At 39.8% G+C, this 26,680-nt stretch overlaps 1 protein-coding gene across 1 annotated transcript in view; it reads right to left on the bottom strand.

Moving 5' to 3' along the window:
• Positions 1 to 26,680, bottom strand: part of LOC134064340 (serine/threonine-protein kinase 32C-like) — a 247,095-nt gene that overhangs the window by 4,522 nt on the left and 215,893 nt on the right. The window contains exon 11 of the mRNA XM_062520260.1: positions 7,043 to 7,110. Within this exon, the coding sequence (XP_062376244.1) occupies positions 7,043 to 7,110 (68 nt within the window). The remainder of the gene's footprint in view (positions 1 to 7,042; positions 7,111 to 26,680) is intronic.

The raw sequence follows: 26,680 nt of genomic DNA, 5'->3' as shown, positions 1-26,680 counted from the left end.
AAATGAAGTGGAAATATCCAATTAAGTGTTTACTTTAGGCGCTAGTTAGCATGTAACAGCATCTGAAAATGAACTGGCATGGTGCATTTATACCTGACGATCTCTTTCAAGTAATTTAAATAAAAAATGGACCTCATGGTTAGTATTTATAGAGTCTGTACATGTGGTCCCTAGCCTGGTTTGTCTGAGAATTAAGTAGAAATATCCTTTAGAAGTGTTTGTACTCTAGGTGCTAGTTAGCATGTAACAGCATCTGAATGAATGAACTGGCCACTACTGTATGGTGCATTTATACTTGACGATCTCTTTCAAGTCATTTAAATAAAAAATGGATATCATGGTTAGTGTTTGTAGAGTCTGTACATGTGGTCCCTTGCTTGGTTTGTCTGAAAATTAAGTGGAAATATCCTTTAGAAGTGTTTGTACTTTAGGCGCTAGTTAGCATGTGCCAGGTGTCATACTATTGCAGTAATCATCTCACTGAACACGTCTTTTCATATCCAATCTGTTCAACAGAGTTTGCCAGTCAGACCACTACACCTTTGCCAGCACCACCACCCAGCAAGCTTCATCAACTCCAGCCATGCCGGTAAATACAGTGCCTATTGACAGCCTACACACCCCTGTTCAAATGCCAGTAGCTTTGTTCATTGTTAAATCCTGTTGTTCTTAAATGTGTTATTGTGTTTTGGAAAGGTATTGCATTACATTACTCTTCTAGCCTGATTACCATCGACTTTCAAAGGCTCTGCGAGACTTTAGTCTGACCAAGAGCCTGTGCTAACACGGTTTCTCCAAGCGCTGGTTGACCCGCCTCCTTTAAGTGCCTCGATTTGCTACTGGTCGATGTCAGAAAGCGGTTTGCTGAGTTTAAACCAATAACAACACTCTTTCCTCTGCCTTGAACACGCCTCTACCCAGAGCCGTTGGAGCTGCTCAAAGTTGATTGGTTCTCGACCAAAGGGGCCAGTTCCGCAGATTTCGGGAACTCAGAAATCCTTCCCGATTAGCAGTTGACCAGTAACCTGACTTTCGCCAGATCCTGTAGTTCGCTGTCTGCTTCACACAAGGATCTGGGACTTCTCGATAGGAGATGTATTTCTGAAGGCGGGTCCTTGTAAAACATCCTCGCATGTGATTTGATAAACCACTTGCCTGTTATCTTGAATGACGTGCTAGGCTTCTTCAAGCTCTTGCCAAACCCGGTCGGAAGAAGAGTAAAAACATCCTTGCCACCAATAAATGTCTTCAAAACTATTCTCTGTTAATCTTTTAAAGAATGAATACTCGATAGATTCGACAAAACGGTTGAAATAGCAGAATCAATGTCAGCACAAGACTCCTCGCTGCGTGCCGCCATTGTTATTTGAATCAAACACTCGCTTCGGCGCTCCTGATTGGTTGCTTATTGGCCCAGGGGTTTGGATTGCCCTCGCGTCCAGACCCTTGTGTGGAGCTCAGCGAAACGCCTCTGGTGGAGCATGGCGGAACTACAAGGGTCTGGCGAGAGTCAGGCTAGTTGACCAGACCAGCGACAGCAAAAGCCAAAGGTGTTACGTCACTGGGAGGGCGTGCCAGGCTATTACTCTTCACCTTTTGCTTCAGTAGAAAACATGTTGATGGTAGTGAAAAGGTAGTAAATTCAGCTCAATTTTTTTGTATGAACCCTGCCATTGCAGTAATCATCTCACTAAATACGCCTTTTCATTTCTAATCTGTTCAACAGAGTTTACCAGTCAGACCTACACCTCTGTCAAATTCGCTCACAACGCTGCCAGTAACACCCCAGCAAGGTAGAACTGCATTTTCATTAATCTGGCACCAATATCAAGGGAGAAACAAGCCATGAATGTCTATCACAACTTCTTTGCATCTTTACTTTTTGTGTCATGCCAATTCCAATCTATTCCTTTTGATTCATAGATTTTTACAGACTTGTTCTGCAGCACTTCCGAACAATTGAGGAAGAGCTGAAGGAGGTAAAGCAGCAGGTGGCTGTGAACACATCTATGCTGCAGAAGCTAGGTGGTGGTGGTGTGGCAGATCTTGGCCTCGTGGAGGACAACAACATGCCATTGAGTAATGTTGAGGACCTGGACGAGTTGGAGAGGCGGCTTGCATCCGATGCGGACCTGAAAAATCAACTGGTATGTCTTTTTTAAATGTTTTGCCATGTGATTATTGTAGGCATAACAGTCCTAGCCTGGCTCTCGTAATGAATGTGGCTCTGCCTTGCTTTAATGCTTTAATGACTTACTCACTGATTCAAAAATACTCAAATCACGGAATGGGTGTTGAGAAGTGAGACCATGTGAGTAGCCATTGTTATCTGAAACAACTGTCGCATTTCACATCTCTTTTCCCTTCCTGTGACAGAGCGCACCGCGTCTGTCACGCAAGCGGGCGCATTCCCGCCAGTAAGAACAATGAGAATTGAGTTTGCACTTGAACGCATGCTACATACAGTATACACACACAGGAGATAATGAAATAATGTTGAAATGCATATATGTCAAAAAGTATGGAATAACTAGGTATTGTGTCGTTGTTGATGCGAAGGAATATTGGTTAGGCCGTGCGCTAAACATGGCTATTACATGAACGGCTGATGCAGGGCATAATGTCGGGGCAGTTGTGGCGGGTTTCGTGTGCGCACAAATTACATCTTAAATGGAATCGCGTTCGACTGTGTCAATGTTTGTCTATGTATTGTGTATTGTTCTCCTTACCTGATGTCTACCTGTCTTCCGGGGTGCGACAAGAGTGTCGGAGGTGAGACCCAGTTAAAGGGACGGGGCGCGCTCCCATAAGGGAAGCGCTCATGGAGACATGGGTGTTTCAGTAGTTTTGTGTTATTTGTTATTTTGGGGAACTGTAGCGAAGAGGTTATGATTACATAATGAATGTTGTCAAGTAATGTGTTGCGCTCTATAGTATCTAGCCTATGAGGATATGTGGTTGCGCTAATTGATTGTTCGCTGTGTTTGGTTGGCGCCAATAGGATAAAACATTATTGGGCGCTTCATTCGAGAGATGGGCCTCTGCCGTGAGAGGATGCATTGTTTCGGTCATTGTATGGGTACACAAAGGGCCTAGCTATTGGGCATTGTCCCATGTTTTTGTTTTTCGTTTGATCAGTGTTTTCTTTTGTTTATTATGTCATGTCTAACCTACCGGTAGCCTAACAAAAAAGGAAGTTTTCTTCTACTTGGCATCTCTCGACCTGAGTCTCTACATCTGCACGGACACATTATCACACTTCCCCACTGCATTTTTGGGGAACAGACATCATATATTGAGAGCCATGTTATTCAACTCTTTGAGTGTTGTTAAACTTGAATCTCATTCCCAAGTGGAGCGTTGTGTGCTTGATGCATGACATGTTGTCAATTTTTGTCATCATATATACCCTCTGTATTTGATGGTTGTGCATGAAATAGCAAAACAGCTTAAGCTGAAAACAGCTAAGATGTTTGACTGGAAGTTATGCCATTGTAATTTTGGTCATGGCATTTCAGGTGAACATACTTGCTATTTTGGGAGGAAAAACCACCAAAGATGCTGTTAAGAGGATGCTGGGCCAGGCTTTGAGGAGGTCTCTGGCGCTCCAAATTAATTTGACTGGTGCAGCAGGAAAGGTGGCTTTGATGTAGTCCTTACATCTGAAGAGTGTGTTGCATATTTATATCATTATTAAAAATAATTTAAATAAATTGTTTACATCGGAAGAGTGTGTTGCATATTTATATCATTATTAAAAATAATTTAAATAAATTGTTTAAGCATGTAAAATAAATAAAGCATGTAAATGAGCATGTAAAATAAATAAACAAAAACATGTAAAATAAATAAATAAACAAAATGTATTGAACCTAATACTATGTGTGGTGAGTCTGTGTGATAGTTGCTGAGGATAAATGTTTTTATATTGGATTATTAAATTACAGAATACATTTATAGGTTTCTCATCAGCAGGCACTGTCTTCACCTTAGTAAATTTGGTAACTTTGGTAAGCCCTGTAAATAATTGTAAATTGTTCTGATTGAGGGCAAATGGAAAGTGTTATAATGTATTATTGCTATTTTAGTACATCATTTTCATTATTATGGCCATTAATAAGGTCAATTAGAAGCTGGTGGGTAGTAAGCGGCAAAAGGGTGGCCCTTTATCTGGAGCCGCTTCTGAGCCGAGCTATAGTAGATGGCTAAATGGCTAGAAGGATACACGAAAAGCCCAAACTACCAAAATCTTCATATTTTATTACCACAGTTTCTATCTATAGGCCTCTCTTATTTGGTATACTGACTAGAGATTATTGAACAAACATAGGCTATTCATCTGTATTTCAGTATCTCAGTAGGTTAAAGTATTTTTAGATACCTCCCTGAAATTACTTTTTGCAGGTTGTGATGTCTTCTATATATTGTTGACGTTACTGTTAAAATGGCGTAACTGTTAAATTCCAATATAGTGAGTAGGCTATTGGCAAAACCGATTGCCATTTTTATGTTGAGCCGGCAGGGGGCTTAGTTTAAAAAGTAACTAAGTTCGCACACACACATCAACAGATTCACATGCACAGATAAACACACTTCCACGGATTCCACACACACACACACACACATGCGCACACATGCACATTCACACACACAAACAGACACACACACATCTTTATACAAGCAAACTCACACATGCACACACTCATATACACATGAGCTGCAAGAGTAGGAGATATATACATACAGTATATTGCACAAATCGGAGATACAGGAAAGTATCACACTCGCAACTAGCATCACGGCTGCTAAAACAGACTTCTACAATGACGAGATCAACAACGCCACAGACTCCCGGAAACTCTTCTCAACCTTCAAAACACTACTCAACCCTCAGCCACCTCCTCCTGCGTCCAACCTCACTGCAGACAGCCTAGCCTCATTTTTTACAAACAAAGTGGCGGCAATCAGCAGTCAATTCTCTTCACCAGACGCAGTTGCTATAACCTCTCAAAACCCTGGAACATCCCTTTCAACATTTGCGCCTCTCTCCGAGAGTGATGTAGCTAGACTCCTGACATGCAGCCGTCCTACCACATGTGCGTTGGACCCTATACCGACGAACCTGCTTCAGTCCATCGGCCCGACCGTCACACCAGCCATCACGCATGTGATCAATGCCTCCCTAACATCTGGCACGTTCCCAGCGGCATTCAAGGCGGCCCAGGTTACACCTCTACTTAAGAAACCTTCACTCGACACGGCTCAAGTTGAGAACTACCGTCCTGTTTCGCTACTGCCTTTTCTATCCAAAGGTATAGAGCGAGCAGTTTCGAGACAAGTCTCAGAATTCCTTTCACAGAATAATCTCCTGGATCCAAATCAATCTGGATTCAAGACCGGCCACTCCACCGAAACGGCTCTGCTGGCTTAAAGGAGGCTTAAGGGAGGCCAGGGCGAACGCTCAGTCATCAGTGCTCATTCTGCTTGACTTATCGGCTGCCTTTGACACTGTAAATCACAGCATCCTTCTCTCTATACTCTCAGACATGGGCATCTCTGGCTCAGCTCTCTCCTGGTTTGAATCCTACCTCACAGGCCGCTCGTTTAAAGTATCATGGCTTGGACAACTTTCTGCACCTCACTTCCTCTCCACAGGGGTCCCCCAGGGCTCTGTGCTGGGCCCCCTGCTCTTTGCTATCTACACCACCTCCTTGGGACAGATCATCCACTCGCATGGCTTCTCATACCACTGCTATGCTGATGACACACAGCTTTATCTGTCCTTTCCACCGGACGACCCCTTGGTCTCCACAGGAATCTCAAACTGCCTCTCAGACATATCAACATGGATGAGGGCACACCACCTTCAGCTAAACCTCTCTAAAACAGAATTGCTAGTCCTCCCAGCCAAACCTACAATTCATCATGACATCAACATCAAGATCGACTCCCTGTCTGTTGCACCCACCAGGACTGCAAGAAACTTAGGAGTCGTTCTTGACAACCAACTGACCTTCTCCGATCATGTAGCCTCAGTAGCCAGGTCATGCCGCTACGCGCTTTACAACATACGGAAAATCAGGACCTACTTGACTCAAGATGCTACCCAACTCCTGGTACAGGCAATAGTCATCTCTCGACTTGACTACTGTAACGCCCTCCTGACAGGTCTCCCAGCCTGCGCTGTTAAACCCCTTCAAATGATCCAGAATGCAGCAGCACGCCTGGTCTACAACCAACCCAAAAGGGCACATGTCACCCCACTGCTCATCCAGCTACACTGGCTACCGCTGGCCGCACGCATCAAATTCAAGATTCTAACGCTTGCCTACAAAGTACTCTCCGGCTCTGCCCCCACCTATCTCAATGCCCTCATACAGGCATATGCCTCCACACGACCGCTGCGCTCCTCAGCTGAGCGACGTCTAGCTCTTCCGCCAGCACACGCAGGCCAATCCAAACTTTTCTCATCTGTCGTCCCTCGTTGGTGGAATGCACTATCTGGTCCAACTAGGGCAGGAACATCCCTAGCCATCTTCAAAAAAGGTCTGAAAACCCAGCTCTTCAAAGAACATCTCCTCTCATAGCACTATTTCAGACAATCGCACTCACTCATGCACTTATTCACTTATTATGCACTTACTAGACCCACTGATGCACTTATTGTATTTATTTATTGTTGTTCAAAATGCTCTTAACAATCCTAATTGTTTTTTTCCATGTTGTAAGTCGCTTTGGTTAAAAAGCGTCAGCCAAATGAAATGTAATGTAATGTAATGTACATTAAGGCATGTTAGCAGTGTTTTCATTAATGCTGAGAGTGTCCTGTGAAGCCAACAGTATGCATCATTCTCTGAAAATAATTTCAGAATTAATAATTCAATACTTGGTAATGCAGGCCCATATGAAATATTTCTGACTAAATTAATATCAAATCTTAAATCAAAATGAACAGTTGAGAACAGGTAGGTGGAATAACATAAAGGATGAGGAGACAAGAATGGCAGAGAAAGACAGCAGACAATGTGTGAGGTGTTCATACTTCTCGCGATTGAAGATCACAAATTCTTGCTGCACAACTTCAAGGCACTCCTGAAGGTAGTCACTCTCCTGAAATGAGCAAAAGACAGCGCTGAGAGAGCTGAAGAAGGCCAAAGACAGAGAAAACAAATTACTCCGCACTGCTAAATAATTTATTGATGAGTTGAGTTGATGAGAACCTTCTGGTTCCGGCGCAAACAAAAGTGGCAGCATTCCTGGTAGCTCTGTGTCTTTTTGTGATTTTATGTGATTTATTGTTTACTTTTGCTTTACTTCTTTACTTCGGATTACACACTTTAAGGAGTGTTTTTATTTTATCCTATGAATATGGATCAGCTACATTGTTCGGGCGATAGCAAACTTATTTACACAAGGAAACAGCTGCTCGCACTATGAAAACATGCTGGCGACGTTCACGCTAACATCCTTGAGGAATTGTGGTGCTTTCGAGGCTGTAGAGCAGGACTCAAAGTGTGGACGAGGCGATGGGAGAAGAGGTGGAGATTTAACCCATACACAAAAGAAATATATTGGGCATATATTTTCAAGATTGTATTTAATATATGTCAGAATATATTTTGAAATACATTTCTAAATACATTTATAATATAAGGTGAAAATACATTCAAATATATGATGAAATATATTTCTACATACATTTAAATATAGGGTGAAATATATTTAAATATAGGGTGACATATTTTGCAATATAAGGTGAAATATGTTTCTAAATACATTTAAATATAGGGTGAAATATATGGTGAAATATGTTTTCAAGTATATTACAATATATGTTGAAATGTGTTTTAAAAATATGTTGAAATGTTCTATTTTAAAGGTTTTTATTGATTTTTATAATTCACAGACACAATAATCACACATTCCATAGACATCCAATGCCTGTGACATGCAGAGAAACAAAATACAAACATACATAAAACAAAACAAAACAAAACAAAAAACTGAAATCTTAAAGGCAGCTCACCCTTCTAAGAGTCTGTACCAATGTTGTAATCAAAATACAGCCATGCTTGACTATTTCTGCTTGGATTATTCTGCCCCCTTCCAATCATAAGTTCAAAAGCGGCAGTCTCTGTCATGAGTTGAAGCTATTCCGCAACCTCTGGTCTATGTGGGCTCTTCCACTTACAGAGAATAATTCTAGCTGCTACCATGAAACCTGTTACCATTACTTCAGCTTTGGATTTAGCAAGTTTAAGTACTATTTGAGATGTATCTCCCAACAAGCATAGCTGTGGGGATTCTGGCAGGGATTCTCTGAGCCATCTTTCAAACTTTTGAAGCACCACCTTCCAAAAAGGCTTTATTAAGGGACAATCCCACATAGCATGAGAAATGTGAGAAATGTTAAATAACTTATTAGGAGTAAAATCTATGAACAATTTTATAGTGGATGAGTTTATTCCTAGCATCCCTTGTAGCCTTTCCTACATTGGAAATATTATCTTGTCACATGTCCTCATTGATGTCCAAACCAAAGTCATTCTGCCATATAATTCTTAAGCCTTCACACATTTTGATCTCAATACTTGACATCTTCCTATAGAATACTGAAGCAGAGTGTAGGATATGTGGAGAATAAAGGAAACCCTGTATCGCATTTTCCTTTTATTCCTGTCTTCTCAATCCAAAAAAAGACCTCACACTGCTCCTCAGCTGTAAATACTTCCGAAAATCCCCTCTATCTGTTAAGTGGAAGTGTTCTTTAAGGTCCTCAAATTACATAAATAATGAATGTTCTATTTTTTTTAAAATGTAAGTGTTTGGTCTCTGCATGAATTAGTGAGATGTGGCACACATTAACCCACAGCAGTGAGCTACCTTGCTTGGCCACAGCAGCCTTACTGAATGTGTTGTGATGTATAAATTATATTTGACATATATTCGCAATATTGAACACATTTTTACAATGTAGGGTGAAATATATTTTTACATAAATGACAATATATGGTGAAATATGTTTCTAAATGGATTAAGATACAGGGTTACAGCATTTTTTAATATGCCGTATGTTTGCATAATATATTTTAAAACATATTTCGTCCCACATTGTAAATATATATGTTTCAAATTCAAAATATATGTTACGATATATTTAATATATTTTTAAAAAATGACAAGCGACTGGTTTTGCCGTGGAGAGTCTCTTTTAAAATGTTTGCCACAGCCAGCAATTATTTAACTAGAAAACGTAATTTCGAGGAAATTACCAGTGCATGCAAAAGCAAGACATAAGATAAAATGTGAAACAAACTTAAATTTACAAACAGTTGTGGACAGAGGAAGGTGAGGGAAGGGGGGGGGGGGGCAGTGTGTTGTATGTATGTGGCTTAGGGGCAGAGGTGGAAAAGTCCAACCAACCAGCTGATTCTCAGTAGTAACTCTTCAGCCAGGCAGAGCAGCTAATTGGTGAGATCACCTGTGTTTAAGTGCACAGATAGAACCAATACGTGATTGGACTTTTACTCTCTGAAGCTTGACTTTTCCACCTCTGAGTGTGAGTGCGTGTGAGTGTGCGTGCGTGTGTGTGTGTGAGTGGATGTAAGTGGATGTAAGGAGCATGGCTTTCTATGATGCAGTGAAATGGGAGAGTTAGGTTAAGGTGAGAATGTTGTGGAGCGCATGGAGAAGTGTGGTATATATGAAGTGCTGCAATCAGGTGTGTGTGTGTGTGTGTGTGTGTGTGTGTGTGTATGAGTGAATGGGTAGACAGAGAGAGCTGATAATGCAGGTTCAATTTAACTGGCTGTCAATTAAACTTGATAGGGCCTTGAGCATCTGGCTCTTGACACAGGTGCAAATCAGCTTAATCAGCAGTGCAGTGCGATAGACCTCTGAAGTTCGCCTACAAAAAAGCTTGCCATATATGGGCAGTTGGCTTCAATTAACTCCCGGATCTCCTTATATGGCCAACAGGGCAGCTTCAGAGGTCTATGAAAAGTCAATGGGGAAAAATATTTTGCTAATATTTCAAAAAGTATCAAGTTTACAGAACTGAAATATACATAGACTTAGTCTTATTTTCAAGACCTACGTAACAAAGTTTGAACCAAGTTTCTACGTTAAACGGTTGAAGCTGAATAGGACCTGGTTAGGAGAATAATAATAACTAGAAATGCAATTCCAAGGAATTACCAGTGCATGAAAATGCAAAAAATGTAGATATGGCTACTAAGGTGTAGCTAGGGTAAACATGGTGGTTGCATAGTTTAAAGAGAGTTGATAGTGTTAAAGTAGACATTTTAAAGCTTAAACATTCCTGTTCTAACTTAACTAATCATTTGTAACAGGTATTCTAAAATGTTAACTATGCTAACAATGCTAACCAGGTTGATAAGTTAACTTAGCTGATGATTTCTAGCAGTAATGCTATAAATGCTAACTATGCTAACATTGCTAACTATGTTAACAATGCTAACCATGTTGATTAGCTAACTTAGCTAATCATTTTAGCAGTTGTGCTAAAAATGTTAACTATGCTAAAATGCTAACTATGCTAACAATGCTAACCAGGTTGATTAGCTAACTTAGCTAATCATTTTTAGCAGTTATGCTAAAAATGCTAACTATGCTAACAATGCTAACTATGCTAACCATGCTAACAATGCTAACTTGCTAGTGAGGACTTTTATTTTGAAACAGTAGTTGCTAGGGTATCCATGGTGCCCACTATCAGGACTAAAGAAGTTACTGTAGTATAATCATGTTGGTTGCTATGGAAACTGTCAAAAACGCTTAATTGTAATGGTTGCTATGTTGGTTGCTAGGTATATGGAGGTTTCATTTAGTTGACTGGAGGCATAGTTGATGATAACTGACAGTTGGAATGGTTGAACAGTTAAATAGTTGAGTAGTTTCAGTGGTTAAATGATTTAATAGTGTATTATTGCAGTGAGGACTTTTATTTTGAAACAGTTGTGGACAGAGGAAACAGTTAACAGGATATGTAGTCTTCACAGAGAGATTGTATGCTTAAAGCCTGAGAGAGAGAGGGCTGCTGCAGGTGGGGCTGGCCACCTGGCATAAGATTCTAATTGCTCAACGACCCGATTGTGATGTCATAGAGGCCAATGTTAAGTCTATGGGGAAATTTTAATAGTTTTTATTTAATAGTTCAAAAAGTATAAAAGTTACAAAGTTGAAAAGTCATAGCAACCCGATCCATTAGAATACCTACGTTACGAAGTTTGAATGAAGTTTCTAAGTTAAACGGTTGAAGAGAAATTGCGGTTAGAAAAAGTGGTAAGCGGAATAATAATAACTAGAAATGCAATTCCAAGGAATTACCAGTGCATGAAAATGCAAAAATTTATAGATAGATAATGTAGATATGGCTACTAAGGTGTAGCTAGGGTAAAGATGGTGATTGCATAGTTTAAAGAAAGTTGATAGTGTCAAGGTAGACAGTTTAAAGCTGAAACATTCCAGTTCTAACTTAACTAATGATTTCTATTCATGTTAAAATGTTGATTAGCTAACTTAGCTAATGATTTCTAGCAGTTACGCTAAAAATGTTAATTATGCTAGCAATGCTAACTTTACTAACAATGCTAATCAGGTTGATTAGCTAACTTAACCAATGATTTCTAGCAGTAATGCTAAAATGGCTAACTATGCTAACAATGCTAAATTTGCTAACAATGCTAACCAGGTCGATTAGCTAACTTAGTTGATGATTTTTTACAGTTATGCTAAAAATGCTAACTATGCTTAGAATGCTAACTATGCTAACCATGCTAACTAGCTAACTTGCTAGTGAGGACTTTTATTTTGAAACATTTGTTGCTAGGGTATCCATGGTGGCAACTATCAGGAAACAAGAAGTTACTGCAGTACAATCATGTTGGTTGCTATGGAAACGGTCATAAATGCTTAATTTTAATGGTTGCTATGTTGGTTGCTAGGTACATGGAGGTTTCATGTGGTTGACCGGAGGCATAGTTGATGATAACTGACAGTGGGAATGGTTGAACAGTTAAATAGTTGAGTAGTTTCAATGGTTAAATGATTTAATAGTGTATTATTGCAGTGAGGACTTTTATTTTGAAGTAGTTGTGGACAGAGGAAACAGTTTAACAGGATATGTAGTCTTCAGAGAGAGATTGTATGCTCAAAGCCTGAGAGAGAGAGAGCTGCTGCAGGTGGGGCTGGCCACCTGGCATAAGATTCTAATTACTTAACGACCCGATTGTGATGTCATAGAGGCCAATGTTAAGTCTATGGGGTAATTTTTAATAGTTTTTAATTTATAGTTTAAAAAGTATAAAAGTTAACATTAGGAACATTAAGAACATTCCTGTTCTAACTTAACTAATGATTTCAAACAGGTATTCTAAAATGTTAACTATGCTGACAATGATAACCAGGTTGATTGGTTTACTTGGCTAATGATTTCTAACAGTTATTGTAAAAATGCTAGCTATGTTAACAATGCTAACCAGATTGATAAGCTAACTTAGCTGATGATTTCTAACAGTAATGTTAAAAATGCTAACTATGCTAACAATGCTAACCAAGTTGATTAGCTAACTTAGCTAATCATTTTTAGCAGTTATGTTAAAAATGCTAACTATGCTAATAATGCTAACTATGGTAACAATGCTATCCAGGTTGATTAGCTAACTTAGCTAATCATTTCTAGCAACTATGCTAAAAATGCTAACTATGCTAACTAGCTAACATGCTACTGAGGACCTCTATTTTGAAACATTTGTTGATAGGTTATCCATGGCTGCTACTATCAGGAGTAAAGAAGTTACTGTAGTAAAATAATGTTGGTTGCTATGGAAACGGTCATAAACGCTTAATTTTGATGGTTGCTATGTTGGTTGCTAGGTACATGGAGGTCTCATGTAGTTGACTGGAGGCATAGTTGAAGATAACTGACAGTTGGAATGGTTGAACAGTTAGATAGTTGAGTAGTTTCAATGGTTAAATGATTTAATAGTGTTTTATTGCAGTGAGGACTTTTATTTTGAAACAGTTGTGGAAAGAGAGTTTAACAGGATATGTAGTCTTCACAGAGAGATTGTATGCTTAAAGCCTGAGAGAGAGAGGGCTGCTGCAGGTGGGGCTGGCCACCTGGCATAAGATTCTAATTGCTTAATGATCCGATTGTGATGTCATAGAGGCCAATGTTAAGTCTATGGGGACATTTTTAATAGTTTTTAATTTATAGTTTAAAAAGTATAAAAGTTACAAAGTTGAAAAGTCATACCAACCCGATCCATTAGAAGACCTACGTTACAGAGTTTGAATGAAGTTTCTAAGTTAAACGGTTGAAGAGAAATTGCGGTTAGAAAAATCGATCAGCGGAATAATAACTAGAAATGCAATTCCAAGGAATTACCAGTGCATGAAAATGCAAAAAAAAGATAGATAATGTAGATATGGTTACTAAGGTGTAGCTAGGGTAAACATGGTGGTTGCATCGTTTACAGATTGTTGATAGTGTGAAGGTAGACAGTTTAAAGCTGAAACATTCCAGTTCTAACTTAACTAATGATTTCTATTCATGTTAAAATGTTGATTAGTTAACTTAGCTAATGATTTCTAGCAGTTGTGCTAAAAATGCTAATTATGTTAGCAATGCTAACTTTACTAACAATGCTAACCAGGTTGATTAGCTAACTTAACCGATGATTTCTAGCAGTAATGCTAAAAATGCTAACTATGCTAACAATGCTAGATTTGCTAACAATGTTAACCAGGTTGATTAGCTAACTTAGTTGATGATTTTTTGCAGTTATGCTAAAAATGCTAGCTATGCTAACAAAGCTAACCATGCTAACTAGATAACTTGCTAGTGAGGACTTTTATTTTGAAACATTTGTTGCTAGGGTATCCATGGTGGCCACTATCAGGAAACAAGAAGTTACTGCAGTATAATCATGTTGGTTGCTATGGAAACAGTCATAAACGCTTAATTTTAATGGTTGCTATGTTGGTTGCTAGGTACATGGAGGTTTCATGTAGTTGACTGGAGGCATAGTTGATGATAACTGACAGTTGGAATGGTTGAACAGTTAAATAGTTGAGTAGTTTCAATGGTCAAATGATTTAATAGTGTATTATTGCAGTGAGGACTTTCATTTTGAAACAGTTGTGGACAGAGGAAACAGTTAACAGGATCTGTAGTCTTAATGAGATTGTATGCTTAAAGCCTGAGACAGAAGGTGCCTCTCATATAGCGTTTACGCGTCCTCTCTCGCTCCTCACTGATCTACATAAAGAATGATGGAGCGGCAACAATGGGATAGTCTAGCCCTTCTTCTATCTTTCTTTATGTAGATCATTGAGGATCGAGGAGCGAGGGAGGACATATAAACGCTGCTTGAGAGGGACCCACAGTAAATACTTTAAAAGTTGTATGTACATAGTCTAATTAATGTTGATAGACAGAATGTTTAATGGATGTTGATAGGGAGATTGTTTAATAGATATTGATTGACAGTTTAATGGTGGATGAGTGAATGGTCTGAAGAAGATGAATGGATAAAAGGTTGGATGGAATGTGCCTTATATTTTTGTTAAGAGAGACACTGATACAGCTCTCTAGCTGAGAGTAGTTGACACAGGTGTAATCAATTTAACTGGCTAGTCTTAAGAGAGCCAGAGTGTACTCTTAAAGCCTGAGACAGAGTAAATAATTAAAAAGTTGAAGGTAGATAGTCTAATTAATGTTGATAGACAGAGAGTTTAATGGATGTTGATAGACAGATTGTTTAATAGATGTTGATAGACAGTTTAATGGGTGGATGAGTGAATGGTCTGAAGAAGATGAATGGATAGAATGTTGGATGGAATGTGCCTTATATTCTTGTAGAATGGAGAGACACAGCTCTCTACTGAGAGTAGTGGATACAGATACAGGTGTAATCAATTTAACTGGCTAGTCTTAAGAGAGCCAGCCTGAGACAGAGTAGATTGTTTAAAAGTTGAATGTAGAACGTCTAATTGATGTTGATAGGCAGACTGTTTAGAATGGGTGGATGAGTGAATGGTTTGAAGAAGATGAGTGGATATAAAGTTGGATGGAATTAGGAGGACTTATTTTGATACTGTTGTGCACAGAGGATACAGGGGAACAGAATATGTAGTCTTCAGAGAGATTGCCTGAGAGAAACTGACAGTTGGTGCCCAGGTGGCTGACCAGCTGGAGTAAGATTCTAATTGCTGCCGTGATGTCATAATGAGCAATGTTAAGTCTATGGGGGAAATTGTAATAGTTTTTAACTAATAGTTTAAAAAGTATAAAAGTTACAAAGTTGAAAAGTCATAGCACACATGTCCTAAGTAAGACCTACGTAACGTAGTTTGAATGAAGTTTCTACGTTAAACAGTTCTAGCTGATTTGCGTGCGTTAGAAGAAGAACTAGAAATGCAATTCCAAGGAATTACCAGTGCATGAAAATGCAAAAATAGATAGATAATGTAGATATGGTTACTAAGGTGTAGCTAGGGTAAACATGGTGGTTGCATAGTTTACAGAGAGTTGATAGTGTGAAGGTAGACAGTTAAAAGATGAAACATTCCAGTTCTAACTTAACTAATGATTTCTATTCATGTTAAAATGTTGATTAGCTAACTTAGCTAATGATTTCTAGCAGTTATGTTAAAAATGCTAATAATGTTAGCAATGCTAACTTTATTAACAATGCTAACCAGGTTGATTAGCTAACTTAACCGATGATTTCTAGCAGTAATGCTAAAAATGCTAACTATGCTAACAATGCTAAATTTGCTAACAATGCTAACCAGGTTGATTAGCTAACTTAGTTGATGATTTTTTGCAGTTATGCTATAAATGCTAACTATGCTAACCATGCTAACTAGCTAACTTGCTAGTGAGGACTTTTATTTTGAAACATTTGTTGCTAGGGTTTCCATGGTGGCCACTATCAGGAAACAAGAAGTTACTGCAGTATAATCATGTTGGTTGCTATGGAAACGGTCATAAACACTTAATTTGAATGGTTGCTATGTTGGTTGCTAGGTACATGGAGGTTTCATGTAGTTGACTGGAGGCATAGTGGATGATAACTGACAGTTGGAATGGTTGAACAGTTAAATAGTTGAGTAGTTACAATGGTTAAATGATTTAATAGTGTATTATTGCAGTGAGGACCTTTATTTTGAAACAGTTGTGGACAGAGGAAGTAGTGAAACAGGATCTGTAGTCTTAATGAGATTGTATGCTTAAAGCCTGAGACAGAAGGTGCCTCTCATATAGCGTTTACGCGTCCTCTCTCGCTCCTCGATCCTCACTGATCTACATAAAGAATGATGGAGCGGCAACAATGGGATTGTCTAGCCCTTCTTCTATCTTTCTTTATGTAGATCATTGAGGATCGAGGAGCGAGGGAGGACATATAAACGCTGCTTGAGAGGCACCCACAGTAAATACTTTGAAAGTTGTATGTAGATAGTCTAATTAATGTTGATAGACAGAATGTTTCATGGATGTTGATAGGCAGATTGTTTAATAGATATTGATTGATAGTTTAATGGGTGGATGAGTGAATGGTCTGAAGAAGATGAATGGATAGAAGGTTGGATGGAATGTGCCTTATATTCTTGTTAAGAGAGACACTGATACAGCTCTCTGAGAGTAGTTGATACAGGTGTAATCAATTTAACTGGCTAGTCTTAAGAGAGCCAGAGTGTTAAAGCCTGAGACAGAGTAAATAATTTGAAAGTTGTATGTAGATAGTCTAATTAATGTTGATAGACAGAATGTTTCATGGATGTTGATAGGCAGATTGTTTAATAGATATTGATAGACAGTTTAATGGGTGGATGAGTGAATGGTCTGAAGAAGATGAATGGATAGAAAGTTGGATGGAATGTGCCTTATATTCTTGTAGAGTGGAGAGACACAGCTCTCTACTGAGAGTAGTGGATACAGATACAGGTGTAATCAATTTAACTGGCTAGTCTTAAGAGAGCCAGAGTGTAAGCCTGAGACAGAGTAGATTGTTTAAAAGTTGAATGTAGATCATCTAATTGATGTTGATAGGCAGACTGTTTAGAATGGGTGGATGAGTGAATGGTTTGAAGAAGATGAATGGATAGAAAGTTGGATGGAATTAGGAAGACTTATGTTGATACAGTTGATACAGGGGAACAGAAAATGTAGTCTCAAGAGCCTGAGAGAGAGAGAGAGAGAGAGAGCTGCTGCACCTGGACTGGCCACCTGGTGTAACATTCTAATTGCTGCCGTGATGTCATAATGAGCAATGTTAAGTCTATGGGGGAAATTGTAATAGTTAGTGTGCTTGCAAAAGCACACTATTGTTCTCCGTGCGTTTCATATACTACTTATTTATCTTAAGTCAAACTTTTGTCTCCCTATCTTGTCCTAGGGATTTAGAGCTAGAGACGCCGTTCCACCTCTCACGCGTCGGTCCTGATGCGAGGATGGTGGCTTGTATACAGCTTTTTGATACGCCTTGTCGTTCTCCCGTTATTCCAGTTTTTCCGGTCGATTTTTTCCCATAGGAATGAATGGAAAAGTGATTTTTGAGCGCTGATGCCCACACATTTTTCCACCTGTAGCCCAAACCGTAAGACATAAAGTCATGAAATTTGGTACGCTGATAGAAGAGACTACCCTGATTGACAACACCAGGTTTCATGCTCTCCGCTCTCACGCCCTAGCGCCACCAACTGGTCAAAGTTGGAAAACACGTTAATGCCCGTAACGTTTGATCCGTATGGCCGATTTTGATAAAACTTATACCGTTGGAATCCTCTGACTCAGCCGATTCCAACGCACCATGTGACGTAATTTTCCGCCATGATGGATTTTCCACCATTTTGAATTTTGTCCAAAATCAAAGTAAAGCGACTTTGGCCGCATAGTTCATCCGATCGTCATGAAACTTGGCACGCGTGATCTACAGACCAAGGCGGATCAAATGCCTTGATTTCGCCTTCATACGTCCAAGCGTTCGCCTGTGACGACCAATTAAATTCAGCGAGCGAAGCCGCCAAACAGGAAGTGTGCCTATCTTGGCAATGCTGTGACGTATGAAAGCCATATTTGGTGGGATGACTTGAGACCCCATCCAAAGCACCCTCAATAAATTTGGTGTTATTTGGTCTGTCGATGGCTCTATAATTAGCAAAAACGTGTGTGTTTGTGAATGTATGCTATTATTCGGAATAGCTCATCTTAAATTGTATAGATCATGCAGAAATGACATTTCAGAGTGATTTAAGATACAATGTTGATATTTAAAAAAAAAATCAAATCAAGGCCATTCTTGTAAAATATATTGGTGCAATTCTCACAGCACTATGGAGTTCTGCCATGTCCTGGCATACATTCCCTAGCATATGATAGTAGCCTCACATCTTACAATTTATCATTGGATGACGGAGATGGTCCGCAACGGTACAATGTGGATAATTCTAGGATGGTCCGCCACGGTGTGTCTCATCCTGAGACTTGTTAGATCTAAGCAATGCCATGGCCCCTAAGGACAAGTACGGACTTACACGCTGTTAAATGCTGTGGGTGTTCATTTGGTATATATACTAGACAATTACACGATGTTTCATACTGACGGTGTGTTTTGGATGATTTGTATTGACCTTAGCATTCTGGGTGAACTTCACTCCCAACGTCGGCGAAATACCGGAAGTAGAGCGGTCGCCCTGTCTGCAGTGTGCTTGAGGCAAGGAGGATTTTAATTAGAATGTAATCGCAGTTACACTTTCAACATAAAGTGTGTATATTTAGACTTCAAATTTCGGAATTTGAGAGGTCTAGTTATGAGGGTATGCTAAACTAACTGCAGTTCAAATAGTTGGTTTTAACTTTACCAAGGCTGTTTTAATACTGAATTGCAACTGCTGTTATGAAGACAGTTTGGAGCCTGGCAGACGTGAAGGCAGTGAAAGGTAATTAAATGCATGCCTGGGAAGCCAATGTTGTTAACTGTAAATTTAATACGGACCGAGTGGTACGTTTTGCTGATGTCGTTTCGCAACTCATCGAGCTAGCAATTGCTGTCAAGCATCAGGCAGTGCATAGATAGATAATATTATGACACTTTTTTACAGTCAGTGAAGCACCGAGTGAAAGTCAACGTTTGCTTTATATCCAGTGACAGTGGTGCTGATGTCGTTTGAATAAGTTCAGTAAACTTAGTCAGAAGATCTAAAAAATATTTGCAATTATTGCTAGCTATGGTCTATGTGCCATCAAGTTGAAGTAGGCTGGTCATGTCTAAAGCGTGATTATTTTCAATAACTACTCCTCCTGATTGATTGTCATTGACACCGTCAGCGTGATTATTTAGATATTAATTTAACATGACAACAAAGCGAGTCAAACTATAAATAGCCTACAAGTCTGTTTATTGAATGAAAGTATCGTTATGATTCCCATGCCTCAGAGCCTTAGCGCTCTGGCTAGCGCGGTAGGCAGGCGAGCGTAGTTAACGTTCCCGTGCTGTGGGCGGAAGAGAGGACATAATTCGCAGTGAACGACATAGTGAGATTGTTAGTTGATATTAGTAGGCTAATTGTTAATTGCTTAACATTGCCTACATTTAGCTATGGGGAAGGAAAGGTGATATTGCAGCCTGGCGATATTGTAAGCTATTTGTCTATTTCATTTGCTTTTGGCAACTAAATGGAACGTTATGGAAAATGCCAACATCGAACAACCAAACTCAGGCTAACAGCTTCTTATTGCGAGTGAAAATCATAGACATAGAACGCGTTCTATGTCTATGGTGAAAACTAAATGGCATTGTATAGCATTAGTTTTTGGCATGGGAACATTTAGACTGTCTTTCAATTCATTGGCTAGATGATACAAAGATGTTTCAAGAACAGGGTTTCCCCCAGAAAATGTGTTAGTTAAGGTGGTGTCTGTCCAGGGGAAGGGGGCGTAGCCGCAGCGTCCCCGCCGCATCGTCCCCGCCGCATCGCCGCCACTGCTCTACCCGGGGGGGGGGGGGGGGGGGGGGGGGTTCGAGACCGTTGGTTTAACTGCAGCCGAGACCGAGTGACAACGACCGAGTCTTTTAGGAAGCAAGTCTGAGTCGAGACCGAGTCTTAAAGGAGTCAAGGCCGCATCAAGACCAACCAAAGAAAGGGGTTTTCATAATTTACATCACCAAGGATCATATAACAGTTCAATTCCCAAAGGGTAGAGAGGGGATGGCTACAGGAGCAGTCTAGCACACACTTGTCTAAATAACTTCTTTTCTGATTTACTTTAAGCAGGAGGTCAGCTGAAGTAAAAATTTAGTAGGCTGTCAGCATTTCATTAATGTTGAAAATGTTGAATTTTGACACTTATGACAGCAATATACCTGGATTTCACATTCATTGTATCAATGTAATTGTATCAGCAACCAATTAAACATCATTAACACAATTTAGACAATATTATACCTTAAAAGTGTAAGTTTACAACTCCAATACAGGGCCTTTTGTATCTTTCAAAACCTTTGCACTGCTCAGCATTGCCATTGCACCATAGGATATATTTTAAAGCTAGTCAATATTATAATATATTCTATTAAAACCAAGAATAGTTATAATGGTGGATATTTTAGAATATACCATGAAATAAAGATGAAACTGTATGAAAATGTAACATTGCGACTGTATGGTAAAGTTAGTGAATTGTGATTTAGTAGCCTAAAGCTGCAATTCTTTGATTGAAGCTGTATATTGTGCGTGCCTGTTGCTCATATAGCCTCAGAGAGCCGGAACGTTTTTAATGCTTTTCAAAACATAATTAGCGAGATCGTACCGCATTGAACGCTAATATTTTGTCACCAGCAACCAAATCTGTCATCTGTCAAATACAGTTGCATGTTCAGCTCTGAACAAAAACATTCAGGAATTATTTCTACAAAACGTGAACGTGCGTCCCGCCCGCGATGAATGAAACTGCCATGGGAGACAAGAGGCTACAGTTTGAAGTTTAAACTAGCCTGTGTAAACTTCAGACAATTTCAGTATATTACAACACGTGAATGAATAGCTGTCACAAGTTGTTGTTAGCTGTAGGCTAGATGGCACAAGTGTTTGTCATAACAAATTACAAGATGCAGTGGGCTATGCATTCATAGTAGTGATAAAAAAAAAAGATAAAGCGCTCAAAAGTGTGATGTCGCTCATCCCATACATTTGGTAGATTCAACGGAGAACCACTCCTGTGAGAGTCGTCAAATCTAGCTAGGTTTAGGCTATTTGTGTTCGCAGTCACTCTGAGATATGCGTGGCAGTGGTCCCTGATATCAAATACTCATGCTGAATGAGCGCGTCGCCTGTGCGCATAGGCCAACTCGATTTGAAAAAGTTTCTTTTTTTTAAGCGTTCTACAGAGAAGGGAGACTAGCGGCTACGGTTTGGAATGACAGGGAGAAAACATGACCGAGTAATACGGCGAATATCACTATACATAATATATTTATTTATTTATTTATTGAAGACGCTAGTTAAGGCGGCAGCCCTATGTTGTTAAGGCGGCCGCCTTAGCAGGAAAGCGCTGCGGGAAACCCTGCAAGAAGTTAGTGAGGAGCAGGAGAGAGAGAGACTGATGCTGCGGTGGTCTGCGTGATTGAGGTCAGTAAAGGTCTATGAACGATGTTAAAGATGATTAAACGTTGCAAATGTCACATAAGCCGAATGGGAACCGGGGGAAAAGTTTCAAAACGTTGTGGCCGCTGAACTTGGCTTTTGCAACAGGCTTTTGGCTGAGTTCGTTTTATTTTGTATGATGGTTGTGTCAGAATCAGAAATGTCACCTTATCGCAAAGTGTGTAGCCTAATTAGATTAGCCAACAGTGTAGGCTACTATAGGCTGTGTAGACAACATGCACAGCAATATGTGTAGCCTATGTAGAGACAACATGCACAGCATTCAACTCAGTTGATTGGCATAGGCTAATAACAATGAAAAGGCGAAAAGAAAGTAATCTCCATATTTATATGCATGTTATCAAAGTTGGATAAAAACACAAAACAAATAGTGATGATCCATGTGTAGGCTATAGGCCTAATGCATCTCAAACTCAACCCAGGCATTCCCAACCCCTCCTAAGGAATTGTCTTATTCATGCCCTTTATGCCCTTATTTCATATAATTCTGGCCAACTTGTTGCTCTTACTGTGTAGGCTTAGCCTAAAACCTACATTAAATAGTCGGGATGTAAAAAACAGGCATAGGCTACCTTATGCATTTATTTTAGTAATAGTAGGCCTACCCCATTCCCAACATCATCTAGAAATGTTGGTTCTGATAAATGTTTGTAGGAACGATGAAAAAAACGATGTAGGAACGATTATTTTTTTTTTTTTGCGCGAGTGAAATGGTAAACTTTTAAGAAATCATCATCCACATCATAGTATGATGCTGTGTGGGGTTATGGACTTGACAGTTTTGCATGGAATTGCCCACACAGTATATACATACAGTATACATATTTAAGCAATATAGCACGAGTGGGAGTGGGTTGTTGCTAGATATTCCCACGGGTGTTGTTCGGCCGTAGCCTCGAGGCCCGAGGCCGAGTGGCGCAGGCAACTACATCCGTGGGAATATCCAGCAACAACCCACGATCACAAGTGCTATATTGCTTTTATACAACAATTCTACCACTTGTTTTTTGCGCTAATTTCCCATTATAATGTAAATCGCTAAAACTGTCTTGTTTGTAGAACTAACTTCTCTCCGCCACAAAGTTCTATTACTTGCAGGACAAACTGCCGTTACTAGTTCTAAATGGATGGTTGCTATGGCCAAAGGCCAGTCGTTAGTTCTAAAAGCACGTTGCTATGGCCAAAAGCCAGTCGTTAGTTCTATCTCTCCCGTTGTCAAGCAATGCAGAATATAGCCTAATAAACGTTAGCTCGCATTGCGTCTGGTTAGGACATGCTTTTAGCTTTGAAACATCACTATTTTACTTAGCCTACATGCCATCCAACTAGCTAATATCCACCTCCGTCATATTCTATGTTCTGAGTATCTGTATTTCAGCTTGGATGCAATGTGACAGTTCGTTTTACACTTGACAATTTGACATTGTATCGCGGAGTGATTTATTATTAGCTGTGAAAAGTCAGAGTGGATTATCGTGGGATATTTCAACTCATGGAACGTCTCTCGGCCAATCAGAAACAAAGAAACAGCTTCATAGAACCCAATTGTTGTATAATAAGATTTGACACATTGCAGTTTTTTAATGCTGGGGTTATTTATAAATCAAAGAATTGTGGGTAGATGTGGGTGAACTGTGCAACATGCAGTTTGTGGACAAGAGGCAGACGTAACAGACAGATATTTGTGTTTGAAGGGGTGGTGTGTCTGTGTGTGTGTAAGTGTGTGTGTGTGTGTGTGTGTGTGTGTGTGTGTTTATGTGAAAGTCTTCGTTGCTAGTCAACTCAGCGACATGCAGTTTGTGGACAAGAGGCAGATGTAACGGACTGACGTTTCTGTTTGAAAGAGTTGTTTGTGTGTGTGTGTGTGTGTGTGTGTGTGTGTGTGTGTCTTTGTTGCCGGTGTACAGTATTTCTGAATATGAATGCTGTCTGGACAGGAAATGGCATAGCTTTTATCACATGCAACCAATCCAAAATCGATTTCATATTCAGAAACGTTAACCAGTAACAGCCTGGTTGCTTTGACTTATCAAAACCAAATTTTATCCTATTACATCATTTGAACAGGTGAGTCGTCCTGTTTATTTTACCATCCATTTGAGGCTATAACACATTGCAACTTATTTAACAGTGAGTAAACTGCGGATGTTCCCGCATAACAGGATAGCTATACTCCTAACATTACTCGTATTTGTTCTAGAAACATGCCTAGTTCTAGCCTGGATGCCAGACCGAAGTTTAGCCCCGCCTCCATTCTTTTTCGGCAGGGAACTTCGGTCTGGCACTGCTCCGTTCAGCTGCTACTATTCGAGATACACTTCGGCTCGGACCAATCACATTTCACAGGGCGGGCTTTACGTGATGATTGACATATGAACAGCAGTGACGTTCACGGCTGCATGCGTCCTCGTTCAACGAGTTGGTAGTGAGACCATGTTCGCTTAGGTTGATTTTGATTGCAACAGAAACGCTATGGCTATGAATGCATAGTTTGTTCATGCAGTTTGGCCTTTCGTTTATCTTAGCTATTGAAACGGAGGTTTTATCACGGATTCGCACAACTATTTCTGAACACTTAGACCAACGAGGATGTGTGGGAAAACTTCAGTTTCACTTTCACCCAGTTAAAACAGCATGTTTGGGTGATGTTGTTCCCGTTTGTTTAAAAATGTCTGTTTGCTCGTTGGGTTAACGACACACTTCCCCAGCTGTTCATTGCATACAGTTTGAAGGAATTATTTTTAAAAACGAAGGAGGATGTTTTCCATAGCCTACCCTGCTACATATTTCTGTCTTAGATTTCGCAGATACTGACAGCCAATAACTTGTTCTGTTTGGTTTGGTCTATCCAATGAGTGCAGAGCTATCCCCCCCGCACTGTATCGGTTGAATCACGCCCCATAATCGCAGCTGAATGGAGCAGTTTCAGACTCATATTCTGATAAGAATTGAGTATGACGTCGTCAGGCTAGCCTAGTTCCTTAGGCTCCCTCCTTCCTTCAGTGGTTACGTGTTTCATGCTAGCTACACGTGAACAACTCATACTTAATTCAACACAAGGTCTACAGACCTTAGAGGTGTACATTTCATTTTCATACATCAAAGCGTTCGCCGTGACAGCCAATCAAATTCGATGGTGAAGCGTCCAAACAGGAAGTGAGGCCAAATCTCGGAAACGCTGTGAGGTATCGAGACCATATTTGGCGGGATGATTTTGGACACCATCCAAAGTAGCCTCAGTAAATGTGTTGTAATTTGGCCACTAGGGGGCGCCGCAATTAGCAAAAATGCATTTTGGCTCATATCTCTTTACGTCTTTGGGATGACATCTACATTTTTACATTGGAGGTGCTCTGGGACATACCACTGATAAACCTAGGCAACTCGTCAGGTCAGTGTAAGAATTCGGCAATCGAGGGCAACGTCGCCAAACTCGAAGCAGCTTCGCGTCTTGGCCAAACTTTGGCGCTTTGACCTGAGGGCGAGCTGTCGCGTATCCTGCCGGGGGGCTCTCGCGGCGCGTCGGAGCAAGCACACTTCGCACTTTCCCACCGGGAAATGCATTCTAGTTTTTAACTAATAGTTTAAAAAGTATAAAAGTTACAAAGTTGAAAAATACAAAGCACACATGGCATAAGCAAGACCTACGCAACAAAGTTTGAATGAAGTTTCTACGTTAAACGGTTCAAGCTGAATTGCGTGCGTTAGAAGAAGAACTAGAAATGCAATTCCAAGGAATTACCAGTGCATGAAAATGCAAAAATAGATAGATAATGTAGATATGGTACCAAGGTGTAGCTAGGGTAAACATGGTGGTTGCATAGTTTACAGAGAGTTGATAGTGTGAAGGTAGACAGTTTAAAGATGAAACATTCCAGTTCTAACTTAACTAATGCTTTCTATTCATGTTAAAATGTTGATTAGCTAACTTAGCTAATGATTTCTAGCAGTTATGCTAAAAATGCTTATTATGCTAGCAATGCTAACTTTACTAACAATGCTAACCAGGTTGATTAGCTAACTTAACCGATGATTTCTAGCAGTAATGTTAAAAATGCTAACTATGCTAACAATGCTAAATTTGCTAACAATGCTAACCAGGTTGATTAGCTAACTTAGTTGATGATTTTTTGCAGTTATGCTAAAAATGCTAACTATGCTAACAATGCTAACTATGCTAACCATGCTAACTAGCTAACTTGCTAGTGAGGACTTTTATTTTGAAACATTTGTTGCTAGGGTATCCATGGTGGCCACTATCAGGAAACAATAAGTTACTGCAGTATAATCATGTTGGTTGCTATGGAAACGGTCATAAACACTTAATTTTAATGGTTGCTATGTTGGTTGCTAGGTACATGGAGGTTTCATGTAGTTGACTGGAGGCATAGTGGATGATAACTGACAGTTGGAATGGTTGAACAGTTCAATAGTTGAGTAGTTTCAGTGGTATTATTGCAGTGAGGACCTTTATTTTGAAACAGTTGTGGACAGAGGAAGTAGTGAAACAGGATCTGTAGTCTTAATGAGATTGTATGCTTAAAGCCTGAGACAGAAGGTGCCCCTCATATAGCGTTTATGCGTCCTCTCTCGCTCCTCACTGATCTACATAAAGAATGATGGAGCGGCAACAATGGGATAGTCTAGCCCTTCTTCTATCTTTCTTTATGTAGATCATTGAGGATCGAGGAGCGAGGGAGGACATATAAACGCTGCTTGAGAGGGACCCACAGTAAATACTTTAAAAGTTGTATGTAGATAGTCTAATTAATGTTGATAGACAGAATGTTTAATGGATGTTGATAGGCAGATTGTTTAATAGATATTGATTGACAGTTTAATGGGTGGATGAGTGAATGGTCTGAAGAAGATGAATGGATAGAAGGTTGGATGGAATGTGCCTTATATTCTTGTTAAGAGAGACACTGATACAGCTCTCTGAGAGTAGTTGATACAGGTGTAATCAATTTAACTGGCTAGTCTTAAG

Source organism: Sardina pilchardus, chromosome 18 (assembly GCF_963854185.1).
Source record: "Sardina pilchardus chromosome 18, fSarPil1.1, whole genome shotgun sequence".
NCBI lineage: Eukaryota > Metazoa > Chordata > Actinopteri > Clupeiformes > Clupeidae > Sardina > Sardina pilchardus.
The sequence above is the reverse complement of the archived record's forward strand: the minus strand, read 5'-3'. Positions and strand labels throughout refer to the sequence as shown.